Raw genomic sequence first — 25,147 nt, 5'->3', positions numbered from 1 at the left:
AGAGACTGAATAAGTTTACGTACCTAAAATTTACTAGAAGTATACGGTCGCTCCCAAACTTGTGACTAAAGTACCGGAAATGTCCGAAGTGGGTCGCGACCACCACATGGTGGGTATTTTAGCGTAGCGAGTACAAAAAGATATTTACTTAAAATGCGGAGAATGGAAAATCAGTCTTTGCATGTGAGTGCAGCATAGCGTCTACAATATGTGGCTATCAAGATAATTTCATACTGGATAAAAAATATTGCATGTGAAATGTAACAATTTTACCGTATTTACGGCCTTTATTATCAAATACAATACAAATACATTACGATACAACCGCATGGGGATAATAAAAATCTACTGTTTAAAACATAATAGTATAAGAAGGCTAATATCACATACAAAACAGAGCAGAGTTAGAGAAATTTTTAATTGCATTTCTGGTCCTAACTGCCAAGGTTGTTGAGCATCGACTCGAGGAGTATCGTTTTATCTGTCAACGCATCGCACCGGTCCGCGAGTTTGATATTCTCGTTACGCAAGTCTTCGATTTCGCCTTTCATGTCCTCCATTTTTTCGTCCATCTTGGCCAGACGTTGCAACAAAGCAATTTGGAAACCGTCTTCAGCAGGCTGCGCGCTTAATTCTCTCAGCTCGTTTCTTGCTTTGTCGTACTGCTCCGAACATAGTTTCACTTGCTCTGCTTCTTCCGCAGTTAGCTTGATTTTTGTTCGGGACGAGTCGGGGGAGTCCGATGACGCGTTCACTTTCGACTTCGCGAGCTTTTTACTCACAATCACGCTTGACGGTAATTGCTCGTAGTCCACCGCTGAGACTATAATTGTAAGACGGGTTCAATTTTATATCAGTATCTTCGAAGTTATTTTTTTCAGGTATAAAAGAAAAAATAGGTTCTAAACTCATCCCCGAAGCACCAACTAGAGGCTTTCTAATCTGTGATTTTAACACATAAAGGGTGTTATTTTACTGACATATCTGGAATCTGGACTCCACCCTGATAACTGGATAAAAAAATACTTGTTTTCGTAACTTTATCCAGCTCAACACGATGACTATGACCGCAACAGGGTACCTCACTATCATACTGACAATTACGATGCCTATCAAATAAGCCAACGTTGCCAAATAATCGCATTTGGCATGTTTGCGGCAAATATCTCTTGTCAATTAAAAAAAAATACGATGCAAAACTTATTTAGGCTATTAATTCATCTAGTACAAATTAACCAATAATACCGTTTATATGTGTTGGTCTATGTTTTATCTAAAAATTGCGTGGTTCCATAGCTTGGCATTTTACAACTCATTCCATATCATGTTATTTTTTTTGCATTGACCACGACAGTGACTCACACTTGACCTAATTACATAGCACTCGGAATAATGTAGGTTAGTTTAAATCTGTCTAACGAATACAATTAAAAGAGCATTACCAGTGAAAAAGTACAGTTTAATTGATGTTGGAGGGATACTTGCCGCGCCATCTATGTCATTAAGGGCGAATCATCAATAAGGAAAGGAATCCCGATCAAGAATACATGTTTAGATGAATATTCTGATTATTTTTTGCATATGAAAGTTGTGTGAGAGAATTGGTTTGTGAGAGCACAACAAATAAAATCGATTTGGGATTATCAGCAACACTGCTATTTTGATAGAGATTTTAATGTAATAAACTAGAATAATAATGGAATAAATAATAATAATAATAATAATAGAATAAATTAGAATGGACTGAAGGTTTTCTTAACCAGTGTAGAGAAAATCATAAAAAATGATTGTTAAATGTGACTGGTTTTTCATGTAGCCTTGGTTGAAAACAGAGCATTCGCGAGTGGGTTAGTGATTTTGTTAAAAGTAAGGGTAGAGGCAAGAACCTTTTGGGTGCTTAAAGACAAAATAGTTGCATTAATGTGTTGTATATATTTTTTTGTAATTTGTGTTTGTAGAACAGAAATAAGACCGCTTAACCTTTTTTGGACATATTAAAATAATGGTGGTCAAATTGTGTTAATACTAAAAAGGAAAACAATTATTATTTGGGGTTACAATTATCATTAGCAATTTCCTTGCTGATAATGAACCGGGAATCCACTGCAATGTTTGTGGACTAAATATTAATATCTATTTATCAGTTTTTTTTCATGTTTGGATAACTTAAACGATTGGTGCGCAAATGTTGTCATCAATGTTCATATTAAAAATCAAGCGGAAAGGCTTCGTTGTGTTAATAGACAAAATAATAAGTCTACTTAAACAGTTTTTTTTCATATTTGAGTTTATTAAACGCAAAGCGGCACGATTTGGCAAACCAGCACAATTGCAAATTTTATTGCTGGACTTATCGACAAGCATTTTATATAAAATTTTTGGGCGGAATTTTTTCAGAATACCAGGCGGCAACCGTTAAAACGAGTATTTTTGCCGTTTCTCCCCCGATCATGAGATTCATTCATTCAATTACCTGTTGTATAGTTTGGACCTACTAACTTTTTCATGTAACAAACCTAACCTTTGTAGAAATAAAATTACTAGAACCTGACAAGCTTCGACGGCTATAACTAAAAGTTTATTTGGCCCAGACTACCGCTATCACTTCCTAAACGCGCCTGCGTATTTAGATCAAGTTGCCTATATACGGAAAGGAAACCACCGAATAATCGTTCTCACGCAAATATTTCCCGATGATGAAGGGATTCAGGTGCGGCTCTCCCAACTGCCACTCTACTTCGTCGATGATATTTCTTAAAGCGTTCGCTATGTCATTTCTGGTGGGCTCTTTCAAGCTGTCAATTAAATTGTGTTTCCGATTCCAGTAATACGGGATCACGCCGTCCTTCATCTTGGCCGCGTAGATTTTCAACATCTAAAAACGCACTTTTCGTGGTACGGTTCGCTGACGGCGGAACGCGAAAGATTCTCACCATCATGAAAACATAGCTCAAGGGCTGCGCCCACAAAACCGGCGGCTCCGTTTCGAGCGCCCACAGGAACAACGTTTTGATGTAATAGCTTGCGATTTTGTGCAACTGCCGGTCTCTGAGTTTCTAAAAAGGTAGTCGTTTAGAGTTTCAATATACAAAATTGAGTTACTGAATTGTATCTGCATTAAAAGTTGCATAAATGCTAGGCAATGTGAATAATACATTACATACTTTTCATTTGGGCATATAACTACATTAAGCGGAATTATATTTACTTTCAACACGTCCATATTTTTTTCCTTTCTCTCGTCCGCTCGTGTCGTCTTTTTTTAAACATGCCACAGAACAGATCTGTATTATGTTACTTTTTGAGAGATGACCATCGATTTGAAATTTTGGATTTTAGGGTGTGTCTATGAGCAAAAGCATTAGAGAATGAAGTTGGAAATTTTGAGTATCGCCTGGGTTTGTTCCTCAACAAACCTAACTTTTGTCGAAGCAAAATCAGTAGAAAACGACAAGCTTCGTAGGCCATGATTAAAAGTTTATAAAATCAAAAATCAAATAGAACACAGCTGTAAAAATTAGTCTCAGAAACTGAAAATGCAGAAAACGTCAATTTGAAAGCACTTTAAACACATTCGGACTTGAATGTAAATGTAGCCTTAAAACGTACATAATTTTAACTAGAAATTTATATTTCACACTTTTGGGGCTTTAGAGATGTTCTCAAATTTCGAAAATAATCATATTAGAAAAAAAAAGGCAAAACGTCAATCGGTCGAGCTTCGAACTCACTTTCAGCAGCCTTATTGTAGGTTTCAGCACTTTGAGGTGCGATCCGGATATGAGCTCGCGTTCCTGCTCCTGGAACGACAGCCGCCAGTACCGTTCCAGCTTGGCGTCATTTTCCCTGCCTTCGACTTTGGGCTTTTTCGGCACTATCAAAAATTTTTTCTGAAAAGAAAAAACATAGCCGAATGATACACAGAGTGAGTGGAGAATACAATTCAAAAATTGAGAGAACAAAAAAAAAGAAACGTTTTCATGTGTACGAGTGGGAGGTGTTCAGTTATAATAGAAATATGCGGCGTGCCAGCTCAATCAAAAGCTGAAATTCCCTATCCTAAATAACTCTTACATTTTTTTGAAAACCGCCCAACATGAATCACTATACATCGTGTACTTTTATCTTCGTTTCGTTATTTGCTCAATCTTAAATGAAACATGCTTAATTGTAATGTGTAATGATTTACAAATGTACAAGAAAAAAAACACCCTATAACTCCGGCAGAGTAATAGATATCCCAGTGTGGTGTTTGCCATTTTGATGTTTATGAAAATGGGGTCCCAGACAACCACATTAGTTTTCGTCTATCTCCCCTTAAAAAGGGAAGTTTCCGTTTAAAAATATCTAATTTGGCCCACTCTGCATATGACTTCAAAGATGATAGAATTTCTCGAATGGGGTTAAGATCAAGTCGTCAGATTTTAAATTAAAAAATTTGTAATACGTTATAACGGAAGTTAAGGATAAAAAAATCCGACATCCCACCAGGCCCACCTTAGTCTGACTGGGGTTTTTCCGGTAGCCCTGCGAGGGGTCCGGCCATTTGTCGTCGGTAAACTGAAAGCATGGCACGAGATCGATGTCCAGTTGGATGTCGCCGTTTCGGTCCTTGCCGAACATCTTCATTGTGAAGGCGGGCGGTCCCTTGGACATCTTGGCCTGGAACGGCGACGTCGCAATTTTGTTCCTATTATTCCCCGGAAAAACCTCACGTAAACTTTGATGGTTTCGTCTTCGCCGACGACGACTTCGACATAGTGACCGGTCTCGTCCTGCGGCAACTCCTTAAGCGCCAATATTAGCACGCGCTCGATCCAAACCAGCACCTTGTTTATGCACAGGTAGTTGCCTTGGTCTAGCAGGGTCGGCAACTTTCTACGCCGAAAAATATGATAGCACGCAAAGCCAATTTATTTAAGTCTAAAATGCTGAGCCACACACGCTCACACTTCCGGGTCAGTAACGACGATAATAAGCACCGTCTGACAACGTCGCGAAAATAACCCTATTTCAGAGCTCTGCTCTTTAAATACAATTATTTAATTTAATTAATATTTATACTACAAAACTGAACACTACTGAACAATAACCAAAGAACAAGAAAGGAAGAAAGAGTTGGACACGACGGGTTGTAAGAGCTCGTCGCAGATTGTGGAAAAAGAACAATATTTTTATATTTTGTAGTATTATTATTGCAATTTTGCAGTATTATTAAATACAAAAATGTAGTTTTACTTGGGTTTATTGTAGAGACCGATAACATGCCTTCAAACTAAGAAAATTAAAAGTAATAGCTGCGAAGGGGCCGAGGATGGCTCGATTGGTAAGGCATTAGACCTACCAACTCGACTTGACGGAGGTTGTGAGAGCCTTGGGTGTTGTGTGCGTGAAAAATTGTTATCGTTAAATTTTCCTTAGCGGATGCCGGAAAATGGTTGAATATCCTAATTTGAGATGTACCCAATTAAGCGTATATGAAAAAAATAATTAAGAAATTTAATGTCAAATTAAATATTCTAGAAGCCAAAGTATCCATAAACCGCGCTGCGTATTATTCGAATAATTTAATTTAATTAATTTAATAATTTAATTTTACAAAGATAAGTCTCTGTATACTGGATATTAACAAGACGTAGGTACTTGGTTCGTGTAGAAGAATGTTGCCAATGTAGAAAAAAACAAAGACTTGTTAAAGTTGAAGAGGGTGGTAATGGCGATAACACCACAATGGATATAACCATAAGCGTTACAGTTAACAATTTCGTAGATGAAGTCTCTCTGTCTATAAACAACAATCTACCATAAGGCACTCAACTTTGGCTGCAACTGAAATTTTATCATCGATGTGACGATGAGGACAATATTTCTTTGTCAGTTATTGACATAAGTTGCAAAATTTGATACCAGGATCATTTATAGCGGATAAACAAGACGAACTAACTCGGTGCCTTTTTTTTCTTTTTTTTTTGGATGCGGAATCTCCTCTAAAAAATATATAACTCAGGCATACTTGGGTTAATGTAAAAAATCTAAGTCCTTTAAGCAAGGGTTAATCGGCAGTCCTTACTCGTATTTTGGTTTCTCCGCCCTAGTCTCGAGCTTTTTGAACGCGCTTATCTGCACCTTCACGAAGCCCGGGTGCACGCTGCAACTCAGCTTCGGCTCCACCACGAGCGGCACGTTCATCACAAAGTCCAAGTCGAATTCGTTCGGGTTGCCGACCTTGAGGTTGTCGTAGTAGCTGCCGCCGTAGAAGTTTTTCTCGAACATCGCACCGAACAACACGTCCTTTTGCTTCATATGGTCGAGAATGGTCGACGTCAACTTGAAAAAGAAAAAACCTTATTGGGCACGTTTGCCTGATTTATAATTATTAATTCCAGTTTCAAGAAAAATAAAATAACTTCTAAAATTTTGTTGACTTCTAAAATTTTGCAAGACGAGTATAAGCTACTTTTGAAAGCTCTTCTCACAGAAACAGATAATAAAGACCCAGATTATAAATACCTCGTAATGATGTTTTTTCTACTCCCGTCTGTAAAAAATCTAATTACACTCCCAGCTACCGCACGGGAAGCGTCACTTTACCACATCAGTTTCGTTTCCCACGGTTCCGTGCTACTTCGGAGATTTCCGGGATTTTACCGCACAGATTTGGGAGCAATCGGATGTTTTCGGAGATATTTCCAACGCCTTGAATTTTGACGTTTATCAATTCTGACGGTCATGTCAGTGAATGTATTCGTGTTGTTTTGAGAAAATGAATCCCAAAAACTAACGGTCGTACAAAAAGTATAGTATGCAACACGTTCGGTAAACTTTATAAGTCACTCGTTTATTAAACACACGCTTCGTTACGCTCTGCTGCGCTCCGCTCGTGTCAAATAAACTCGTGAGTCAAATGCCGTTTACCGCAGTTGGCGCATAATGTATTATTTAAGTTAGTATCTGCTATTGCGCCACATTCTTAATCAGGTCCAAGTTTGATGACACAGTCATGAAGTATATCTTTCAAAGTTCTAGTTAAAATAAACATGTTTTACTTTTATCTATTATGTTATTTTTTTTTTCTACTCTCGTCTATAAAATACCTCATTCCACACCGATCTAGTGTGCGGGAAGCGTTACTTTACCACATCAGTTTCGTTGCCCACGGTTCCGTGCTACTTCGGAGATTTCCGGGAATTTACAGCACAGATTTGGGAGCAATCAGATATTATCGGAGATATTTCCAACGCCTTGAATTTTGACGTTTATCAATTCTGACGGTCATGTCAGTAAATGAATTCGTGTTGGTTTGCGAAAATGTACCCAAAAACTAACGGTCGTAGAAAAAGTAAGTCACTCGTTTATTAAATACTCGCTCCGCTCGTGCCAAATGAATGCGTGAGTCAAATGCTTTTCACTGCACTTGTTGCATAATATACTATTTTGATATTTTTTACATATTCTCAGATATGTCATCCCATAATAAATGGCCCACCCGGGACTCTACTAATTACAACTTGCACGTTATAATAAGTGATAACGCAAGGTAAAAACATTGGGTTCAAAAAATGAAATCAAAATAACGTCGGACCAGGTTTCCGTGGATACCAAACAAAAAACAATAGCTCGCCTCACGTCATACGCACGTCAGTGAATTTACCAAATTCCAAAAAAATTGCACCATGTCGCGCAGCATCAAACCAAAATTGAGTTGGAAATTTCTGATGAACCATTCGAGACCATTGACCCACAAGCTCGACCAGCAGAGTCGATTCGTCCCCGAAGAAGTAACTGAGGAAATCGAGGCGACGGAACCGACGTCGGTCCAAGCCGGAGTCAGGTACAACGTCTGCAGGGACAAAATGGCCGACAACCAAAAGTACGTGTTCCCAAAGCAACTGAGCGACCAAAATGACCATAATGGAAGTGGTGCAGGGGACGCGGCCCAGCAAGCCGGCGACGGCGCACCGCCTACACTTCCAGGAAACGGATACAGGACGTTCGAGGCATCCACCACGTATAAAAATGTAATGTTGCCGCTCAAGGCGTCGAAGCTGGCGGACCCGTTCCCGTCGCCCGTGAAGATGATGCCGTCGCACACCATCTCCGATTTGGAGAAGGCCGAACAAATGCTTGCTGAGCGCAGGATCCCGATCGCCGTAGCCAAGACCAAATGCTAAATATTCCGAGTCCCCTAATAAATGTCCAGAGACAATAAGCGACTGGACTTTGTGAAATTATGTTTTTGAACTTCTCATTGTCAGGCGCCATATGTAATCAATAAAATGTCGATGTATTTTTGGTACTGGTGAGAAAAGTAAAACTATTGGGATGGTCAACGCAGTGCTAAAAGTATTAATTTTTGGCTTGACTGTACAAAAAATATATTTTACTGCTCATAATGCAAACGCATCACACTGTACGAATCAAGAAAACATAATATTAGAAGACTTCTTGGGTCTAGTTCAGCGGTACTGTACTTAGGCTGAACACCAACAGTTAGATACTGGATAGTGCATGCTTAAACACTTTTAAATTCGACATCAAAAAGTGTTGAGGAGGGACATTCTATATGCGTATGCGTCAGTCACTAGAAAATCGTTTTTCACCAATAAGATCCATTTTAAATCTCGCGTTAGACCAATAACAACCAACATTGCGGTTGACAGTTCTTCAATTCAAAAGTTTTCAGCTTATAGGCGGAATTTCTCAACAGGATTCTCTCCCAGATGCCATTTCTATTCAATATTCCGGAAAGAACAACAAGTTAATGTACAAAATATAAGTATATAAGTATACATAGTTCGGCGTAAGACAAAATTCCTATTTTTGTGTTTCACATGTAAGAAATACATGAAAGAAAAGAAGTCGCTTAGACAGTTCCTTGTATCCGCAGTTTGTACAGATTAACATTTTCCTTAAAAGCGTATTTTAATTGCAACACACTTTTGATTGAAGGTGAAACTTAAAGATTCAGATAAAATTAAAATATCAACAGCTATAAAAGCAATAGTTTAAATCAATACCATATATCAATCAATAATCAACATGAAGTAAATAGAGTATTTTCTCATGAAACATACAAATACAAGTACAAGGACCCCTTGGTCTTTTGATAAAACACCGTTTCGAGCAAAATGCAAAAAACTGAACATTTTGACTTTTCACGTCGAATAACTTTTTTCGCGCATTATCAATGGGACATTTGACGGTTTATTTCTACCCAAGGTCTATGCCAAAATCCAGCTCCCGTGAGAATTTTCGTCTTTTGACTTTTTATTTTTGCGACTATTTGACAGATTTAAAATAAGCATGTTCAAAATTTGTAATTAAGGGGTTTATACATAAATTTTATGTACTGAGTGAGTTTTTGTCAAAAAATTGCTTATCGTGGTATATAGGACATTAGGGCAAAGAAAACATAACTCCTAATAACAGCACGTTTCATCTCAGATCTATTAACTACCTAGGACCAAAAATTTTTAGATTAAAGGCAGTAATAGGCAGATTTTTAAATGCACGAAGCCTCTGTGGTTGAGCAATCCATGAGGCGCGTCCCCGGGTGGCGGATAGGGGAGCCCAGGCTCTCACGGGCCTGGGTGGCTGGGAATAAGGAGGCATGAAGAGGTAAAAATCCAATAGGACTAACAAATAACCAGTCGTGGACCAGCTCACCCTGCCCAGCTATCATGTCGTGGCTAAGGGCTTGCACAGGGTATTACGGTGCCAACTGGCTTTTAGTTGGTTGATATACCATGCGTCGGGTGTCGTCTCTACGGGTGGGCACGCGACGCGGGGGGTCTGAGCTTCAGCACTCGGACCAAGAGGAGTAAACCTCAATCAAAATCCTAAATCCTACGGTGGGGTTCGGGCCTAGGGGATGCATGGCCGGATAAAAAATCAGTCTCTACCGATCCCAACCCCGAGGCACCGGGCGCACCTCGGGGAAGAAAGCCTTACCTCTGCAGAGGTAGACTGTTTTTTTCCTTAGCTTCTCGTGGGACCTATATGGACCCTAAAAAAGTTAAGAAGGAGAAGGAGAATGGGCCCTAGAAGGGCTCCAGCAAGCAGGGGCGTTTTGAGGAAGGTCCCCTACAAAGGCGATCTGAGGAGGATCCCCAGGTCGCGAGCGGGGTAGAGGGTCGGTACAAACCGGGAACACCAACGCGTCGACACACCGCCCCAGACACAGGAGTGGGGCGGAAAAAAGGAGGGCGAAGAAGAAGAGACTCGCGGTGACGGTTCCGGAACCGCGGACGGGCTCTCTTCTGGCGCCCAGGAATCCGGCACGCCATTAACGGAAGGGCTCACCGGAAACGGCAGGCGGGAAGCGGAAAAGGAAGACGGGAGAGATCACCCAGGTCGGGGCACCTGCCGGGGGTCGGCGGTTGACACGCGGCCCGGCGAAAGCTGGGCCCGGGAAAGGCGGGCCGTGTCGGGGGGCCTGAACTGGTGGGTCTCAGAGGCCAGGAAACTGACCTGTCTTCCGAGGACCTACTGCGGTTCATAGGGTCTCTTAATCTCGGCGTAAGCATGTATATCATGCAGGGGAGGCAAAACACCACTCCCCGGATACGCTCGGTTAGGCTGTGGAGGAGCCACATCCTGATCAAGATGATGGATGAAGAAACCAGGGAGTGGGTTCGCAAGAGCTGATAAACGTCAAGCCCTGGGGGCTCGCAAACCTGGTGGAGGTCGATCCAGAAGGGCGGCGATTTGAATTCCGAACCTGTGGGCAGGTGTCTTGAACGAGGCACTAGTCCGCGCTGCCTGGCAGCTCAGAATAGCCTAGATTGCCGTGCCTGGAGGACAGCAGGGCTGCAACGGTTCATTCATGCAGGAAAATTTCGGAGGGCGGTACATCCATTGCACTGATTCAAGAGCTCTGGTTTGTAAAATCAAGGGTTAGGGGTTTATCTTTGTGAGGGTCGATGCTGCATAGTGTCTCGAGTCCTCAGGGGCGGTCCCAGGGCCTGCATACTAACCATGGGGGCGGAGGCCTTTTTCCTAAGGGACAAGGCGTTCAGAGACCTGGTTCCAATTCTGGTCAGATCCCCCACTCGGAACGGCGGGAGATAGGTAGTAGTCGCATCCGCGTACTTTCCAAGCGACTGCAGCTGTCCTCCGGAGGAGATCAGTGACTTGGTCTCCTACTGTGAGGAGGCGAATCTTTCTCTTTTGATTGGCTGCGATAGCAATGTTCACCACGTTCTGTGAGCAGCTCGGCGACTAATCGAAGGGGGGGAGACCTCGTGGACTTCATGGCAGGGCTGCAGGTAGCCAACAGAGGGGTAGAACCCACGTTTTTCACGACGGGTCGGAGCTCGGCTATAGATTTGACACTCTGTACCAGGGCTCTGCTCCCAGAAATAACTGGGTGGTGTGTCTGTGGGGAGGACTCTATGTCGGACCATAGATACATCACCTTTGGGTTGGAAATGGGTGTTCGGGAACCCGTTAGATTTAGGAACCCCCGGGCAACAAACTGGGAACTCTATAGGGAGGAGCTCCCTTGGCGCCTAGGGGATTTCCAAGAAAACACCGGACATTCATTGACGAGGCCGCCGACCGCGTCAGCTCCGCTATGATACGGACTTTCGAGAAGAGCTGCCCTGACACAGAAGAACATAGGGCGGGGAGGACTCTTTGGTGGAGCTCTTCCTTGGAGCGTCTCAGGAGGAGGGTGCGGAGGCTGTTCAATACAGCGAAGAGCAGCGGCCTAGGTACGGACTGGGATTTCTATAGGGACGTCCGCAGACAGTGCAAAAAAGAACTACGGGCATCACAGAGGAAGGCCTGGAGGGGCTACTGCGACGGAGTAATGAATACCCCGGACGCGGTTAGGCTCCTTAGTGTACTCAAAAGTGACCTTGCGACCCTGCGGGAAGACCGGGAGTGGTCCGCAGGACCGGCGTTGGCTACACAGCGGAACCAGCGGACACACCACAACAGTTGCTGACCACGCACTTCCCAGGGTCCGCCGATCCGGACACAGGGGGGAATGTTGAAGCTGGGGGTCGTCTTATACGCGACTACGCCACGGCAAGGAGGGTGGTTACCCATAATGGGCTGAGGTGGGCTATTGACAGCTTTGGCCCCTTCAAGTCAGTGGGCGGGAATGGAGTATTTCCGGCTGTGAACCAAAGGGACGGAGGTCTCCTGACCAGTCCGCTGATGGATCTGTTCAGAGCCTCCATTGCGAGGGGATACGTGCCGGAGCTGTGGAGACACGACAGGGTAGTGTTCATCCCCAAGGTAGGGAAGAGCTACTACACGGACCCGAAGTCATATCGGCCCGTTTGCCTCACCAGCTTCATTATGAAGACTCTGGACAGACTGACTTCCAGGTTGGAGTAGGGTATGAGCTCGGGACGGTTGTCGGTGTGCGTGTTCGCTGACATCGAAGAGGCCTTCAACAACACGGCCCTGTATTCGATCTGCAGGGCGGTGAAGCGTACTGGAGTGGGGACGGTCATTGTAAAATGTCCCCCTTCCTGTGGTGTTTAGTGGTGAACGAGATATTGCATATTCTGAGGGAAGAACACGGAGTCTATGCTCAGGCACATGCAGACGACCTAGTGATAATGACACAGGGGACGGACGTGAGAAGGATGCAGAGGCTCCTGAACAGAGCATTGGCAAGATACTCACAATGGTGCCGAGACAGGAAGTTGGCTGTCAATCCTGGCAAAGTGGAGATGGTCATCTTCACCACGAAAAGGAAGTTGGAGCGTAACCTCAACATTTCGATAGATGGAGTGCTTCTTTTTGCAAGCGGAAGCGTCAAGTACTTGGGGGTATGGTTGGACTCCAAGTTGACGTTCCAGGAACATATAAGACCAAGGACCAGGTCGGCATTTGGAGCTCTGTCGGCGTGCCGGAGAGCGGTAGGTGGCATTTGGGGCCTGGGGCCAAAGATCATGCAGTGGATCTACGGTACCATGGTGGTACCTATGCTCACGCATGAGGCGGTGGCATGGTGGCCGGGGACCAAAAGAGCAGGAGCAAGGCTAGTTCTTGACAAATTGCAGAGATTGGCTTGCCTCTGCATAACGGGCGCCATGAGGACGGCACCCACGAGGGCCCAAGAGGCTCTGGTGGGTTTGCCCTCTCTGGCGGATTGGGTGCGGATGGAGGCAGCCAGGACTGCTGTCAGGCTGGCGAGCTGCGGGCTCTGGAGGGAGGGAAGCTTCAATCGGGGCCCGTACGACATTTTAGAGGGCTGGCCCGGGGATCAAAATAGGTTGGGCATGCCGAGTGACGCCATGATCCCCGAGATGACCTTCTTTGACAAATGGACCTTTCTCTTCTCATCAAGGGAAGAGTGGAGAGAGAGCAGAGTTGGCTCCTGGGATGGACTTGTCTGGTACACGGACGGGTCCAGAATGGGATATTTGGCCGGAGCTGGAGCGTACTGCGGAACAACGGGATCGAGTTTGTCGGTCCCTCTGGTAGCGGTCAGAGAGGTGTTTTGGCTCAATCACGGAAACAGGAGGGTATTCTTCTGCTTGGATAGTAGGGCTGCACTTATGGCGCTGAAGTCAGTGCGCACGCGCTTCTTGTTGATAAAGGACTGCAAAGGGGTACTGAGGAGAGTGGCCCAGGAGAGGAATGCCACGTTGGTCTGGGTCTCGGGTCACACCGGGATCCGGAGCAATGAAGCAGCGGACACTTTAGCCAGGGAGGACCCCTCGCATAGGCATATGGGACCAGAGCCCCGCTTGGGGATCGCCCCGTGTGTGAGGTGGGAAGCTCTCGAAGCATGGGCGACAGAAGTACATTCAATTGTTGTTCTGTTTTCACCATCGTAATCAGTAGAAAAAATGCTACTAGCTTGCTAATTCACTCGACTTTGTATGTCTATTCACACTTGAACTGTTGACAACTGGATATGGGGAATCTAATCTAAGCAAAAAAATGTTTATAAGTGGTACAAGCTGTTCCGAGATGGCCGACAAGACGCCGATGACGAACCTGGCTTTGTATGCCCCAGCACGTCAATAGCTAATGAAAGTGTTGAAGAACTGAACCAAATGGTGTTGAAATATCGTCAAATCACCATTAGAGATGTGGCTGAAAATGTAGGCATCTGCATTGCCTCGTGTCATGCATTTTTTTCTGAATGTTTGGACATGAAACGTGTACCAGCACAATTTGTTCCGAAACTGCTTAATGTTGTTCAAACGGACCGTCGAAGGAGCAACGTTCAAGAGCTGTTAAACGACGTCAATGATGATCCTGATATGCTCGAAAAGGTCATAACTGGTGACGAATCATGGGTATATGGTTCTGACGTCGAAACCAAAGCCCAGTCGTCCCAATGGAAGAACCCAGAATCGCCAGGACCGAAAAAAACACGTCAAGTTCGATCAAATGTTGAGGTTTTGCTTACTGTTTTCTTGTTTTTCCTGTTCCCAAAACTCAAACTCATGAAAGGTTTGGATCGATTGAGGAGATAAAGAATTCGCTAGAAAGTTCTTACCGGACGGGCTTCGAGGATTGGAAGAAACGTTGGCACAAGTGTATAATGTCTGGGGGAGATTTTTTCTTGAAGGGGACAACATTAATTTTGATAAAAAAATAAATACTTTTTGAACACACCTCGTATGTATGCATATGGCTATGTGTGTATTATTTGATATTTAGTAAGATTTAACAAACTTGCACACAAATATTGTATTTTATTCCAGCTCAAAGACTTGGTAATTATTAAACCAGCTAGATGCCCTCCAATAATTTGTGCATATGTGATAGAAGAAAAAGTCAATTTTTAAATTGTAAAATAAAATAAAAAATTGGCTGCATGAACAAACCATATATCTGCGCGACCGCACTCACTCACCTTCTCGAGGATTTTCGTGTTCCGTTTGGTTTCGCTCTCGGGCAGCGAAATGTGCTTCGAGTTGATGCCATTGAGGACGTTCTCCATCAGCGTGTAGCGTTTCTTGTCGGGCCAATTCATGGCGACCGGCCAAAACTCCTACACCTAAACGTTTTCGGAAAAACGATTTAATAAATATTGGCGTCGCGTGTCAACCGCGATGTTCCGCCGCGGCGGCGGCGAGCGGGCGTAATCGCTGGGGCGTCTCCCCCCCCCCCCGTACGAGAACGCGTGCAAAAAATCAAAACATTCGGAAGCGAAAGTATCGTGATCGATAATAAAATGAACGTCGACCGGCGGAACGTATAACGACGTAGCGACTCAGTCAAAGTTTTGTTCGCGAGGGGCGAACCACGCCGGGGGCGGCGTTGCCAACCGCCACCGTAAACAAACCGAGCGCGACTCGTTTTCACGCTTTTTATATACCGGGCGCTCGAAAATTGCCCACTCATGTCGACCGTGAGGAGGTTGGCCCATTTCCGGCAGCTGTCGCTGGAAGGCGGCGACGCGTCGCCCCTAGGCAGGAAAAAGTCGCCCAAGAAGGCGACGGATCCGCGCCACGCGATAAAGGTATCCTTGGACGCGCCGGGAGCCGTCCGGCTAGCCTGGGGCGCGAAGGACGACGACGTCGACGACGCGGTCGTCGTCAAAAAGTGCAGGGAGGTGAGAAGGCAGCCCGGCTGCCGCCTGACGAGGCACGCGTCGCTCGAGAAGGACTCCATACTGTGTTCCAAGCAAGAACCGGCGGTGACGGAAACGCCCAAGGACGAGAAACCGAACCTGAAGATCTTTTTGGCGCCCAACGTAGAGAGGTCTTGCGAACCGCCCAAGCTGATGCAACCGTTAACGACGCCGGTCGTCGACAAGAACGCGTTTCAAATCCGCAAGGGCGGCAAACGGGGTGTGTCAGTGGTCGTCGTGCCTGTCGCCCCCCAGGAAATAGACGTTTTCGTGAGGCCGGCGACCGCGTCCTCGAGGCGGGAGAAGTTCAAGAAACGAGCCGGCTCGGCGTTCCACGCGACCATCGTCGATGAGCCGAGAGCGCCGCTAGTCAGGTCGTCGTCGGCGCCGTCAGCGAGGCCGAAATTCCCGGCCACTAAGAGGAGATTGAAGGTGACGAAGAGGTCGGATGAAGGCGGGAGATTGCCGAACGTGGAATGGAAGAACGCGGCGCCGGCCGACGTCGAAACGATGGTCGAGTTGATCAGCCCGATGGGAAGCGACGCGGAGGAGCGGCCCGACGAGGAAGAGGAGGCGAGACCGGCGTCAAAAAGGGCGCCGGAAGAGAAGAAGGCCGCGGTTAAGTGCGCCAGTCTGAGGAAGGCAGTCAAATCGGGTAAACAATCGTTTTTTGCAGGGTATCTAAAACTAAACTAACCAAAACGATAGTGTACAGCGTTTTTGTTTATAATTTGACTATTAAGAGGAATAGGCAAAAGATTTTTACATAAAAGTTGTATGTAGCTTTCGGACAAGATTTGATATTTATTCATACTCCATCAAAAAAAAAACTACTATATAAAAAAGTTTAACAATTATTACTATGAAAAATGACCTCATTCCGCTGAAATTGGAGACGTGGACTAAAGGAAATTCAAAAAAATACTTAAAATCTTTCCTGGCAATGATTTTCATAACGCGTTTGAATACGAAAATCATATGCACAATAGATAAAATTAAAAAAGTTTGTATTCTGCGACTTTGTTTATTGTTATTGTTGTGCTGTTCATGACGAAAATTCCCTTTGTTATATTGGTAGTGAATAAATACTTCTTCTCTTCTTTACCCGATTTCAAAAATTTATAGTTTATCGCATTTGGTTTCTCCGTTTTTGATATAACTTGAATTCATTAGTCAATAATAGAATTTAATAATCGTTTAGTTATTTAATAATTGTTAGGTAATAGTTTAATTCCTATAATTTCTAAAATCACTATTTGTTTATAATATGGTTTATTCGGAACATCCTACACATGAAATAATTTAACTTTTTTATTCAAACCCTGGAAATATATCGCAAGTTCGACGTGGATATCACCAACGTTTTCCGGATAACCTTAAACAAAGACGATAAAGAATATTGTCCGACGATTTGATGAGACAAAAAAGATTAATAAAACTACGGTTGAAAATCACGAGAAGAAATGAAACACGCTGCTGTATTTTAAAGATATATTTTACTTTAACAGGTCAAAAAAGTATTGGCTTTTATTTTCTGGGAAATCCCGAGAGATCATTTCTAGATACGGCAAATTATATATATGAACAGATCATTAAAAAAAAAACATCATTTTCACTCCTGCAGATTTTTGCCAGTACAGAATGACATTTTTCATACCCTGTACATTCTTATATCACTGAAGAGAACTTAAAATTACCTTTCCACAAATATAGCACGACTTGATATTTAGCTCTAGATTTCTTGGCAAAAACAGAAGTTTTGAGCTGAATAAAGGCAGAAATAATCTGGTACACAGAAGACGGCTCAAAAACTGAAAGAGTAGGAAACAACTGGAATATATGCGCCCGGGACGAAAACAAAAGATACAGATTATTCCAACTGAGCAAGTTAGCAACAGTGTTCCAACCATAGATTGTAGCCCCCAAAACGATGTGCAAGAAAAATCAAGACCAAAAAGATTCGTTATAACACAATTGCAATCTGCACCAATAGTCAACCGACAACAAAAGCTATGCAATCCAGCAAAATAACATCCAAGTTACTTCTTGATTGTCATAAAGCATTAAACAAGATAGCAAGTCACGCTGTCATAAGTACCAGAGCATGAAGGCCACAAATGTAATTAAAGCGCCCAAGTAGAACGCGAAAGCTGATCATCAAAAAATACATGGAAAGGGGAGAGACATGCCGGGTCAAAGACGGGCGGAGTTGCTCAGAGGTCCATCGACTCAATTAACAGCACACCTGCTAAGCTACAAAAGAAATGTCTTATGAATAATGATAGGTTTACTGCCGGCTTAAGAGGCATCTAAGCCTGGTGGGTAGGGAAAAAACACTGAATTCAGAAAGGGTGGAAACAGTACTATGTCAATGTGAAGTTCTACCGAGAATGTGTTTCCATCTGTTGCACGTAACCAAGCCGGAGGAAACGAGCGACACCAAGAAGCGACTACCGAAGCTGTGAAGTCTAATTAGAGAGACAAATCGTAGTGACGGAGCGGATAATCAAATTCTCCCAAATGCGAAAATGCATTTAAGTGGTTGTGTTCTCTCAAGATATTGCTAGTAGTACAAAATGCTTGTTTGCTTGATATATCCAGACTCATATAAATAATTTTGTTCTATCTTCTTTGAAAAGGTGACTTATCAATTTGGCCCATCCTGTATAATTAATAATTAAAAGTTCTACATGGCTTTTATCACTTTCAGCGATTTCTTTTCTTTGTAAGTTTTTATTTTTTACGATTTTTTTGACGGTTTTAGGGTCACCCTATATGATACTGCTCGCGCGGCGTTCTCACTTTCTCGGCGTTCGCGAAGGTTACACGTTCGACCTGCTGACGGTGGCGTGACCGAAACTTCGCCTTCTCTACTTCAATTAAACTCCGGGCAATTAACGTGTCCCGGAAAACTTAAGTTTTCGCGTTCCGGGCGCCGCACCCAGGGTGTCGGCCCAAGTAAATGCTCGAAGTTTTCCGGGAGGCGGCGGCGGGGGGCGGCGATGACTTCCGTCGGGTCGAAAACGTTTGACGGGTTAATAATCGAAGAGGTTATTGCGTTTCTCCCCTCCTCACGAAAAGGTCGCCCTCTTCCCCCAACTATTAATTAATTGCGGGTTCTGGATTTACGAAGATTACATAAAACATTCAGGCCAGCTCAGTATTACGGGATTCTTTTATATCTCCATAAGAGTTTTGGTTAGTTTTATTAGTTGATCATTTTATCTTTGACAATTTAATTATTCAAGAAATCTAAGAAATTATTGAGATTAAGTATAGGAAATCCCGAAGAAACCTACCATTTGGAATACTTTAAAGAAGAAAGGTGTTTCAAAAATCATGCGCGAACGCGCGGCTTGGATTATTAACATTTAAAAAAACCTTTTTTACAATATGTTAAATATTTTTTGCAAGATTTTGTTGAAATAAGGCTACGCCATTTGTAATGATAAGGGACTAATTTTGACTTAACTAGATCAAAATTGTGAAGTTCAGTGCTGGCTCGAGAGCTATCTTAACGAATGGTATTGTCAAAGAGAACTACGCGACTTTTTCGCAATTTTTGTTATTGCTTTGCATAAATCGCTAAAAGTAAAATCTTTTTGGACTCTCGAGTTGTTTTCGTATTTTGCCTAAGTTTACGGCAAAGAAAAAATCCCGAAAATTATCAACATGTATTTTCTGAACTCCTCGATACACAATAAAAAGTTCTAAAAAATTAATACCTAACAAAATGATTAAAATGACCACCATATTTTTTTTGTAAGAATATTTTACACGCCGTTTCTTGGAAATGCTTCATTTCCGGAACTATGCTTATATGAACTTTTCAGATTAGATGCAGCTAGTTTTGGAACTAGTCAATTGACTAGTCAAATTCAATCAAAATGTTTTAAATAACATCTTGCAATTTTCTAATAAATTATTATGCGATGGTGATGTCCAATTTACCGACACTCCTTGTAATAAATCAATTCTTTTGTACAATTTAACTAATCAAAATAAAACATTTTGGGCACGTTTGAAAATATTTTGATATTGATTTATTTGCAAATTATCAGTTTGGTCACTTTAAAACATCAACGATTTTTTTTCCAATATTAAATGTATTGCGTATTTGTTTTAAACGGAATTATGTTCGAAACAAATTATTACTGGCTTATTACAAAAGGATATTTAAATTGTTATTTTGAACATATAAAATAATATTTTATGATGCTTATTTTATTATCTATGAATTAATTCTTGTGTTTTAATAAGAATAAGTAATAAAAATTATCATGAAATTATCAAGAAGACATAGAATCATATAGTGTCTTATGGATTTATTAAAAAGCACCAATGAAGCAAAATTATATTTAATTTTAATAAAATTGTTACCGTTTTTTTTAAATATCTTAACGTTTTTTCTCTGAGCGTATAAAGCGCCCCACGGACTTCGGTTGGTTTTGAATCGCCAAACTCCAACAGTAGCGGCTGTTTTAAGCAAAAGAAAAAAGAAAACAAGAAGAATCATTAACCACCTTAATTTATTAAATGAATTTAAACTGATACCAGTTTATAATTATGTGGGGGACTTAGCCTTTTCAAGGAATACCCGAAAATGATACTAAGCGATTCCATTTAGATCTCACAACGACGCGACCTCGACGTAACGCACAATATAAATTTTATTGTATTTTTAAAATTATTTCGGCCAATTGACTAGTCAAAAAAAATGAACTTAGATACAGCAGAAATTGTTAGTCTGATAGTGCCGTCCTTTAGGGAGATTATACAAACTCAGTATCACGTGTAACACTCTTAACGACAGGTTCTTTGTGGGACATTTATGATAACATTTTTCCGTTTCAAACTGCCTTTATATAATACAGTGGGAAAATTAATTTAAGAAATAAAATTTGTATTTCGCAATCTGGCAATTTTTCATATAGTTCGTTGAAATGTGGTAGGCATAATTGACCTGTTAAATTACACTTTTGTAGTTTTGTTTTGTTTGTTGAGATAATGTGCATTAATTACTAAAAATAACAACAAATAACATATTTTTCTACCCCCTACACTAAAATACACTGTCACTTTTATTTATAATTTTTGCTCTAAATCGCACAAAACTGTTTTAGAGAAATGTTTCATTTTCTGCTTGTATTCCTTCCACTAGCTTCAATGGGTTCCGTCAGAGGAGCAAACTCGATATTTCGGTGAAGTTTTAATTTGCTGACGTTTCGCAGCCCTCGCTTGTGTTGGCTTCTTCAGAGCTTGATCGAAACTAGCTCGCATTTTACTCCGTACCTGCTGCTTATATATTGTTTGAGGGGGCATAAACGTCTCGGATGACTGATTCCCATATTGGTGACAGGCAAAGACCTGAGTCGCGGTTAAGATTGTTAGGTTGTTTATAGATTTTTCGTTAGTAGAAGAATTGATTAAATGCAAAAATTTTAGTTTTATCGAATAAAATTTTATGTCCGGTTCCGTGATTGTGTTCAACAACAGCTGAAGAGTTTATTTGTCTTAGTCGTGAGGCTCTTTCGTGTTCTTTGAGCCTAGTTGATGTTTACCGCTTGTCCAAAAATCTCTCAACATCTTCGGTCTGCCAAAGACAAATTTCCATTTGAGATGTCAGGAGTTTACAGCCTTTTTACACAAATTGTATTTTATAAAACTAAAATGCTTGCATGTAATCAATTCTTCTACCCGAGAAAAATCTATATAGAAATCTATAAACAACCTAGCAATCTTAACCGCGACTCAGGTCTGTCACCAATATGGGAATCAGTCATCCGAGACGGTGTTTATGCCCCTCATTTAGCTCCGTCCCCCTCAAACAATATATAAGCAGGTACAGAGTAAACTGCGAGCCAGTTTCAGTCAAGCTCCGAAGAAGCCAACAGGATAATTGGCGAAACGTTAGAGAGTTCGACTCGGCAAAAACCGACGCAGGAGGAATCCAGAAGTTTTGTAAAAAGTATTACGGTAGCCTGTGGAAGTTTCTTTGAAAAAAATTAACCTCCCATAGGACTAACTGCCAAAGAGATAGAAGATTTTGATGTGGGCCTATATACTTTCGACATATTCAATTTCATCGATCTCAACCCACAACACACAAAATAGAGAAACATGCAAACTGTCTTAAATGGAAATGCAGGGCAAGCTTATGAATGGAATCTTGAATAAAACACAAAAAACCCAATGTGGTAATACTAGATTCTGGGACAAAATAGATTTAAATAAGGCTTACGTAAATATTAGGATAGGGATAAGGTTTAGTAAATTTATTAAAATAAGCTGTGTAAAATAAACTTAAATTCAAGATTAGTTTTAACACCATGGGAGAAAATTATGGGGATGGGTGTTAATGAGGTACCGATAGTTTACCGTTTTTAACAGGACAATTATACTATTATAGTAGAGTTTCGCCAAAATATGAAAAAAACTGCGAGATTTATAAGCAAAACGTTTTTTTCGACTCGCCCTGTTTGATTTCTCCCGTCAGTTTTTTTGTCGACTCCATCTAGATCGAAAACTTTGAACTACTATAGGAGTTTGAAATTTTGACAACTTTATCATCGTAACTGGCCGCCAATTTTCGCACCCCGCGTCACACCCGTCCCCGATAACGACCTTGGGAGACAATTCGCTCGAGTGGTGTTTCCGTGATTTATTATCCGAAATTAATTTTGCATTCGGGGGCAGACAATGGCTCCCGGTTTCGCGTACGAATTCGCAGTTTTGGCCGCCTCCTTCGCCGAGACCTTGAACTTCGTTCCGCCCATCTCTCGAAGGGGTAACTCGTCGATACAAAAAGGGATTTTTGCGGGACGACCGAGTGCCGGAAACGCGAAAAGGGACGTCGTCGTCGTCGCCGCATCGACCCGCGCCTAAATCACATGTGAAGCCCGTTCGCCAATAAAAATAAATAGAGTCCTCCAGAGATCACGAAACGGGCGCTCCACGAAGCGCCATTTACAAGCAAACGTTTTTTTCCATAGTGACGTTCCAGCAGTCCAGCATACACGCGATTCGGAGCTTCTCGGCGAGTTTTCCAGCGCGGAGGGCTTCCATGGCGTCGCTCTGCTTGGGGAACGACCGATCCGTACCGACTGCGCCGGTCAAGACCCACGAAAAACGGGGCACAAACTCGAGCCCGCCCGGTGACGAGACAGTGCCCAAGAGGCGTCTGGTCGGTGGCGGTACAGACGATGCCGAACGCAGGTACCGCCTTCATTTCGTCAAAGCTTAAGTTTGCCAGATTATCCAGATATCAGAAAGAAACCCTTTTACGGTACCAAAAATTTGTAAATAATCGGTTTAGGCGACTTTAACATTTACATTTCCCCTCACTTTCCTTAAGCAAAATGACCCATTAAAAAAAAAGTAATATTAAGTAAAATAGTAGGCTTCCGAACAAATGTCTTCATGGGAATTCGATCATTCTATCATATGACATTCGAAATATCCGTGCTGAAAGTCACACAAAGGAGAATTTTAATAATAAAAATCTTACTTTTTTGAAGATAATTATAATTTAATTTTGCTTATTGTAAGGTCTGTTAAACATGAAATTGATTTTTTATGAAGGGCGAACCAAGACATTTTGGACCGATAAGTATAAGTATTAGTATACCTTACAATTAAATAAAATATGAGTAAGTTCATGATTACAGTTTATTTCACAGACATACACTATAAACAAATGTTGTATGCAAATGTTGATGAAACACAATATTTTAAAAACCACCAATAGATTTAACAATAATGCATTTTTTGTTGAAAAATTCAGTAGAATAAAATTTTTTAATCATTGGTATATAGCAAGGTACAAAATATATTTTAGAACGTTAACTAAAAATAATTCTGAACATAGCGGCCTTCTACACATATGGACAAAATTGATATCGGATGTGTTATCTCACTCAAATTATTTTAAAAAGTTTTGAAGTTTTAGATTGATTTTTTTACACTCCGTAACATTTTACTTGTCAACTTATACTTTGCTTTTTAGTCCAGAGATTTCCCTGTCATTTAAAACACCCCAGATTGAAAAACCAGTATGGTCTGGAACTATGCATAATTTTGAGGAAATTGCAACCCATAATACCCATTGTTCTACCGTGCGAACAATATATTACGTCATTTTTCTTTGGCTAACGATATCTAAGAAAATTCAGTTTTTTGAAAATGTGGTCGTTTGTGCCAAGATATCGGTTCAAAATTAGGTTCGAGAATTTTGCATATTTTTGAATTGTAATAAAATAAACCCCTATATAAATATTTTGGTTCACTCTTTATAAGGAATGATTTCATTTTTTGAAGACCACATAATAAGCAAAAATTCTCTCATACCAAATTTAATAAAAAAGTAAAGTTTTTATTTATAATGTATAGGCTATTGTTAAAATTTAAAGAAAACTACTAAAATTCTTCTTTGTCCAACTTTGTTCAGAACGTCAAAGAATACAACTCACTTTTTTCTAATTGACCGTAACTAGAAGCAGAAGAAAAATGAAGGGTCCTTACCAATTAAATCTTTTTTAATCTGTTTGCTCAGTCACAAAATACGGATATATCGCCACGCGCATGCGCAAATACACTGTCATTTACCTTCCTAACTTCATTCAAGGATCAGAAATTAATGAAATTTACGTTGAATGCATTGATTGCCATTTTACAAACTTCAAATGGTAATCGCGTTTAACTTTCTTGAAGCTGGCATTAAATTTGGATTACATCAAAGCTTAACCGCCAGACTAGTTTACAAACTAGCAATTTTTAATGGACTCGTGTCGCATGCGAGCATCATAATCGGAAGTAGTTTCGCGAAAACTAGGTAAATGGGACAAGGAATCAATTCGTTCGGGCGCTGTCCGCGAATTTCCTGATAAACCTTTGCGTATTATACCCAAACCGTTATCGATTTAAAAGAGGCACGGAAGAATGGCAAACAAATGCCGTTTAAATCTTTTTTAAATATAATCGAAATTCTCATCTCTCACGCACGTTTAATATCGGCAGCGCGGCGTCGAACCAAAAGGATAAAGGCAAATTGCTTCCCGAGTCGGACGTGGCTTTTTCGATCAATATAGAAACAAAGACCCACGAAGAAGTCGTCGCAACATCAGAAACTGATGGGGAGGCGTTGGTCGCAAACACAGGCTCACAAAAAGGAACTGCGAGGGACGATGTCGGCGAGACGGCCAAAGAGAAACAGTGCTGGGACATGTATCGCAAGATGATGGACAAGGGTATCGCGGTGTCATACAACACGATCCTCAGGGGAATGCTGACCCCGACGGAATACCGACTGCGAAGGAAATCACTGATATTCGAAGACGTGAAACTTCCCAACGACGCACAAATTAGTCCATACAATAACGTAACGCATACCGAGTGACAGTATAAAAAACTTAAATAAATAAACGATAAATAGTCACGCACCGTGTTTTGATTTTGAAAGTTATCCCGTAGACACCCGGCGACAAGATTTCACCGAAATTCTCGACGCCCAAATTCTTACGTCGTCAAGGGGAACAGAGGTTTTTTTTTTTTTAATTACGCTTTATTTGGCCTCTGCTGCTAAGGCAATTCGGCCAG

At 41.7% G+C, this 25,147-nt stretch overlaps 2 protein-coding genes across 2 annotated transcripts; one reads left to right on the top strand and one right to left on the bottom strand.

The window, feature by feature from the left end:
• Nucleotides 1–9: 9 nt before the first annotated feature.
• On the bottom strand, nucleotides 10–25,117 carry LOC132698731 (cyclic GMP-AMP synthase-like receptor). The gene is made up of 9 exons (XM_060664950.1): nucleotides 24,992–25,117; nucleotides 14,834–14,977; nucleotides 6,071–6,327; nucleotides 4,716–4,878; nucleotides 4,498–4,662; nucleotides 3,732–3,890; nucleotides 2,934–3,056; nucleotides 2,680–2,875; nucleotides 10–823 (listed from the first exon to the last, which is right to left on the bottom strand). Exons 2-9 carry the CDS (start codon nucleotides 14,951–14,953, stop codon nucleotides 435–437), a joined length of 1,572 nt encoding a protein of 523 aa, XP_060520933.1. The 5' UTR covers nucleotides 14,954–14,977; nucleotides 24,992–25,117; the 3' UTR covers nucleotides 10–434.
• On the top strand, nucleotides 14,988–24,975 carry LOC132698733 (uncharacterized). Its single transcript, XM_060664954.1, has 3 exons — nucleotides 14,988–16,208; nucleotides 22,546–22,768; nucleotides 24,569–24,975. Exons 1-3 carry the CDS (start codon nucleotides 15,323–15,325, stop codon nucleotides 24,945–24,947), a joined length of 1,488 nt encoding a protein of 495 aa, XP_060520937.1. The 5' UTR covers nucleotides 14,988–15,322; the 3' UTR covers nucleotides 24,948–24,975.
• Nucleotides 25,118–25,147: the final 30 nt, after the last annotated feature.

Source organism: Cylas formicarius, unplaced genomic scaffold (genome assembly GCF_029955315.1).
Source record: "Cylas formicarius isolate icCylForm1 unplaced genomic scaffold, icCylForm1.1 PGA_scaffold_2__14_contigs__length_35257938, whole genome shotgun sequence".
Taxonomy (NCBI): Eukaryota; Metazoa; Arthropoda; class Insecta; order Coleoptera; family Brentidae; genus Cylas; species Cylas formicarius.
This window is presented reverse-complemented; position numbering and strand designations above follow the sequence as displayed.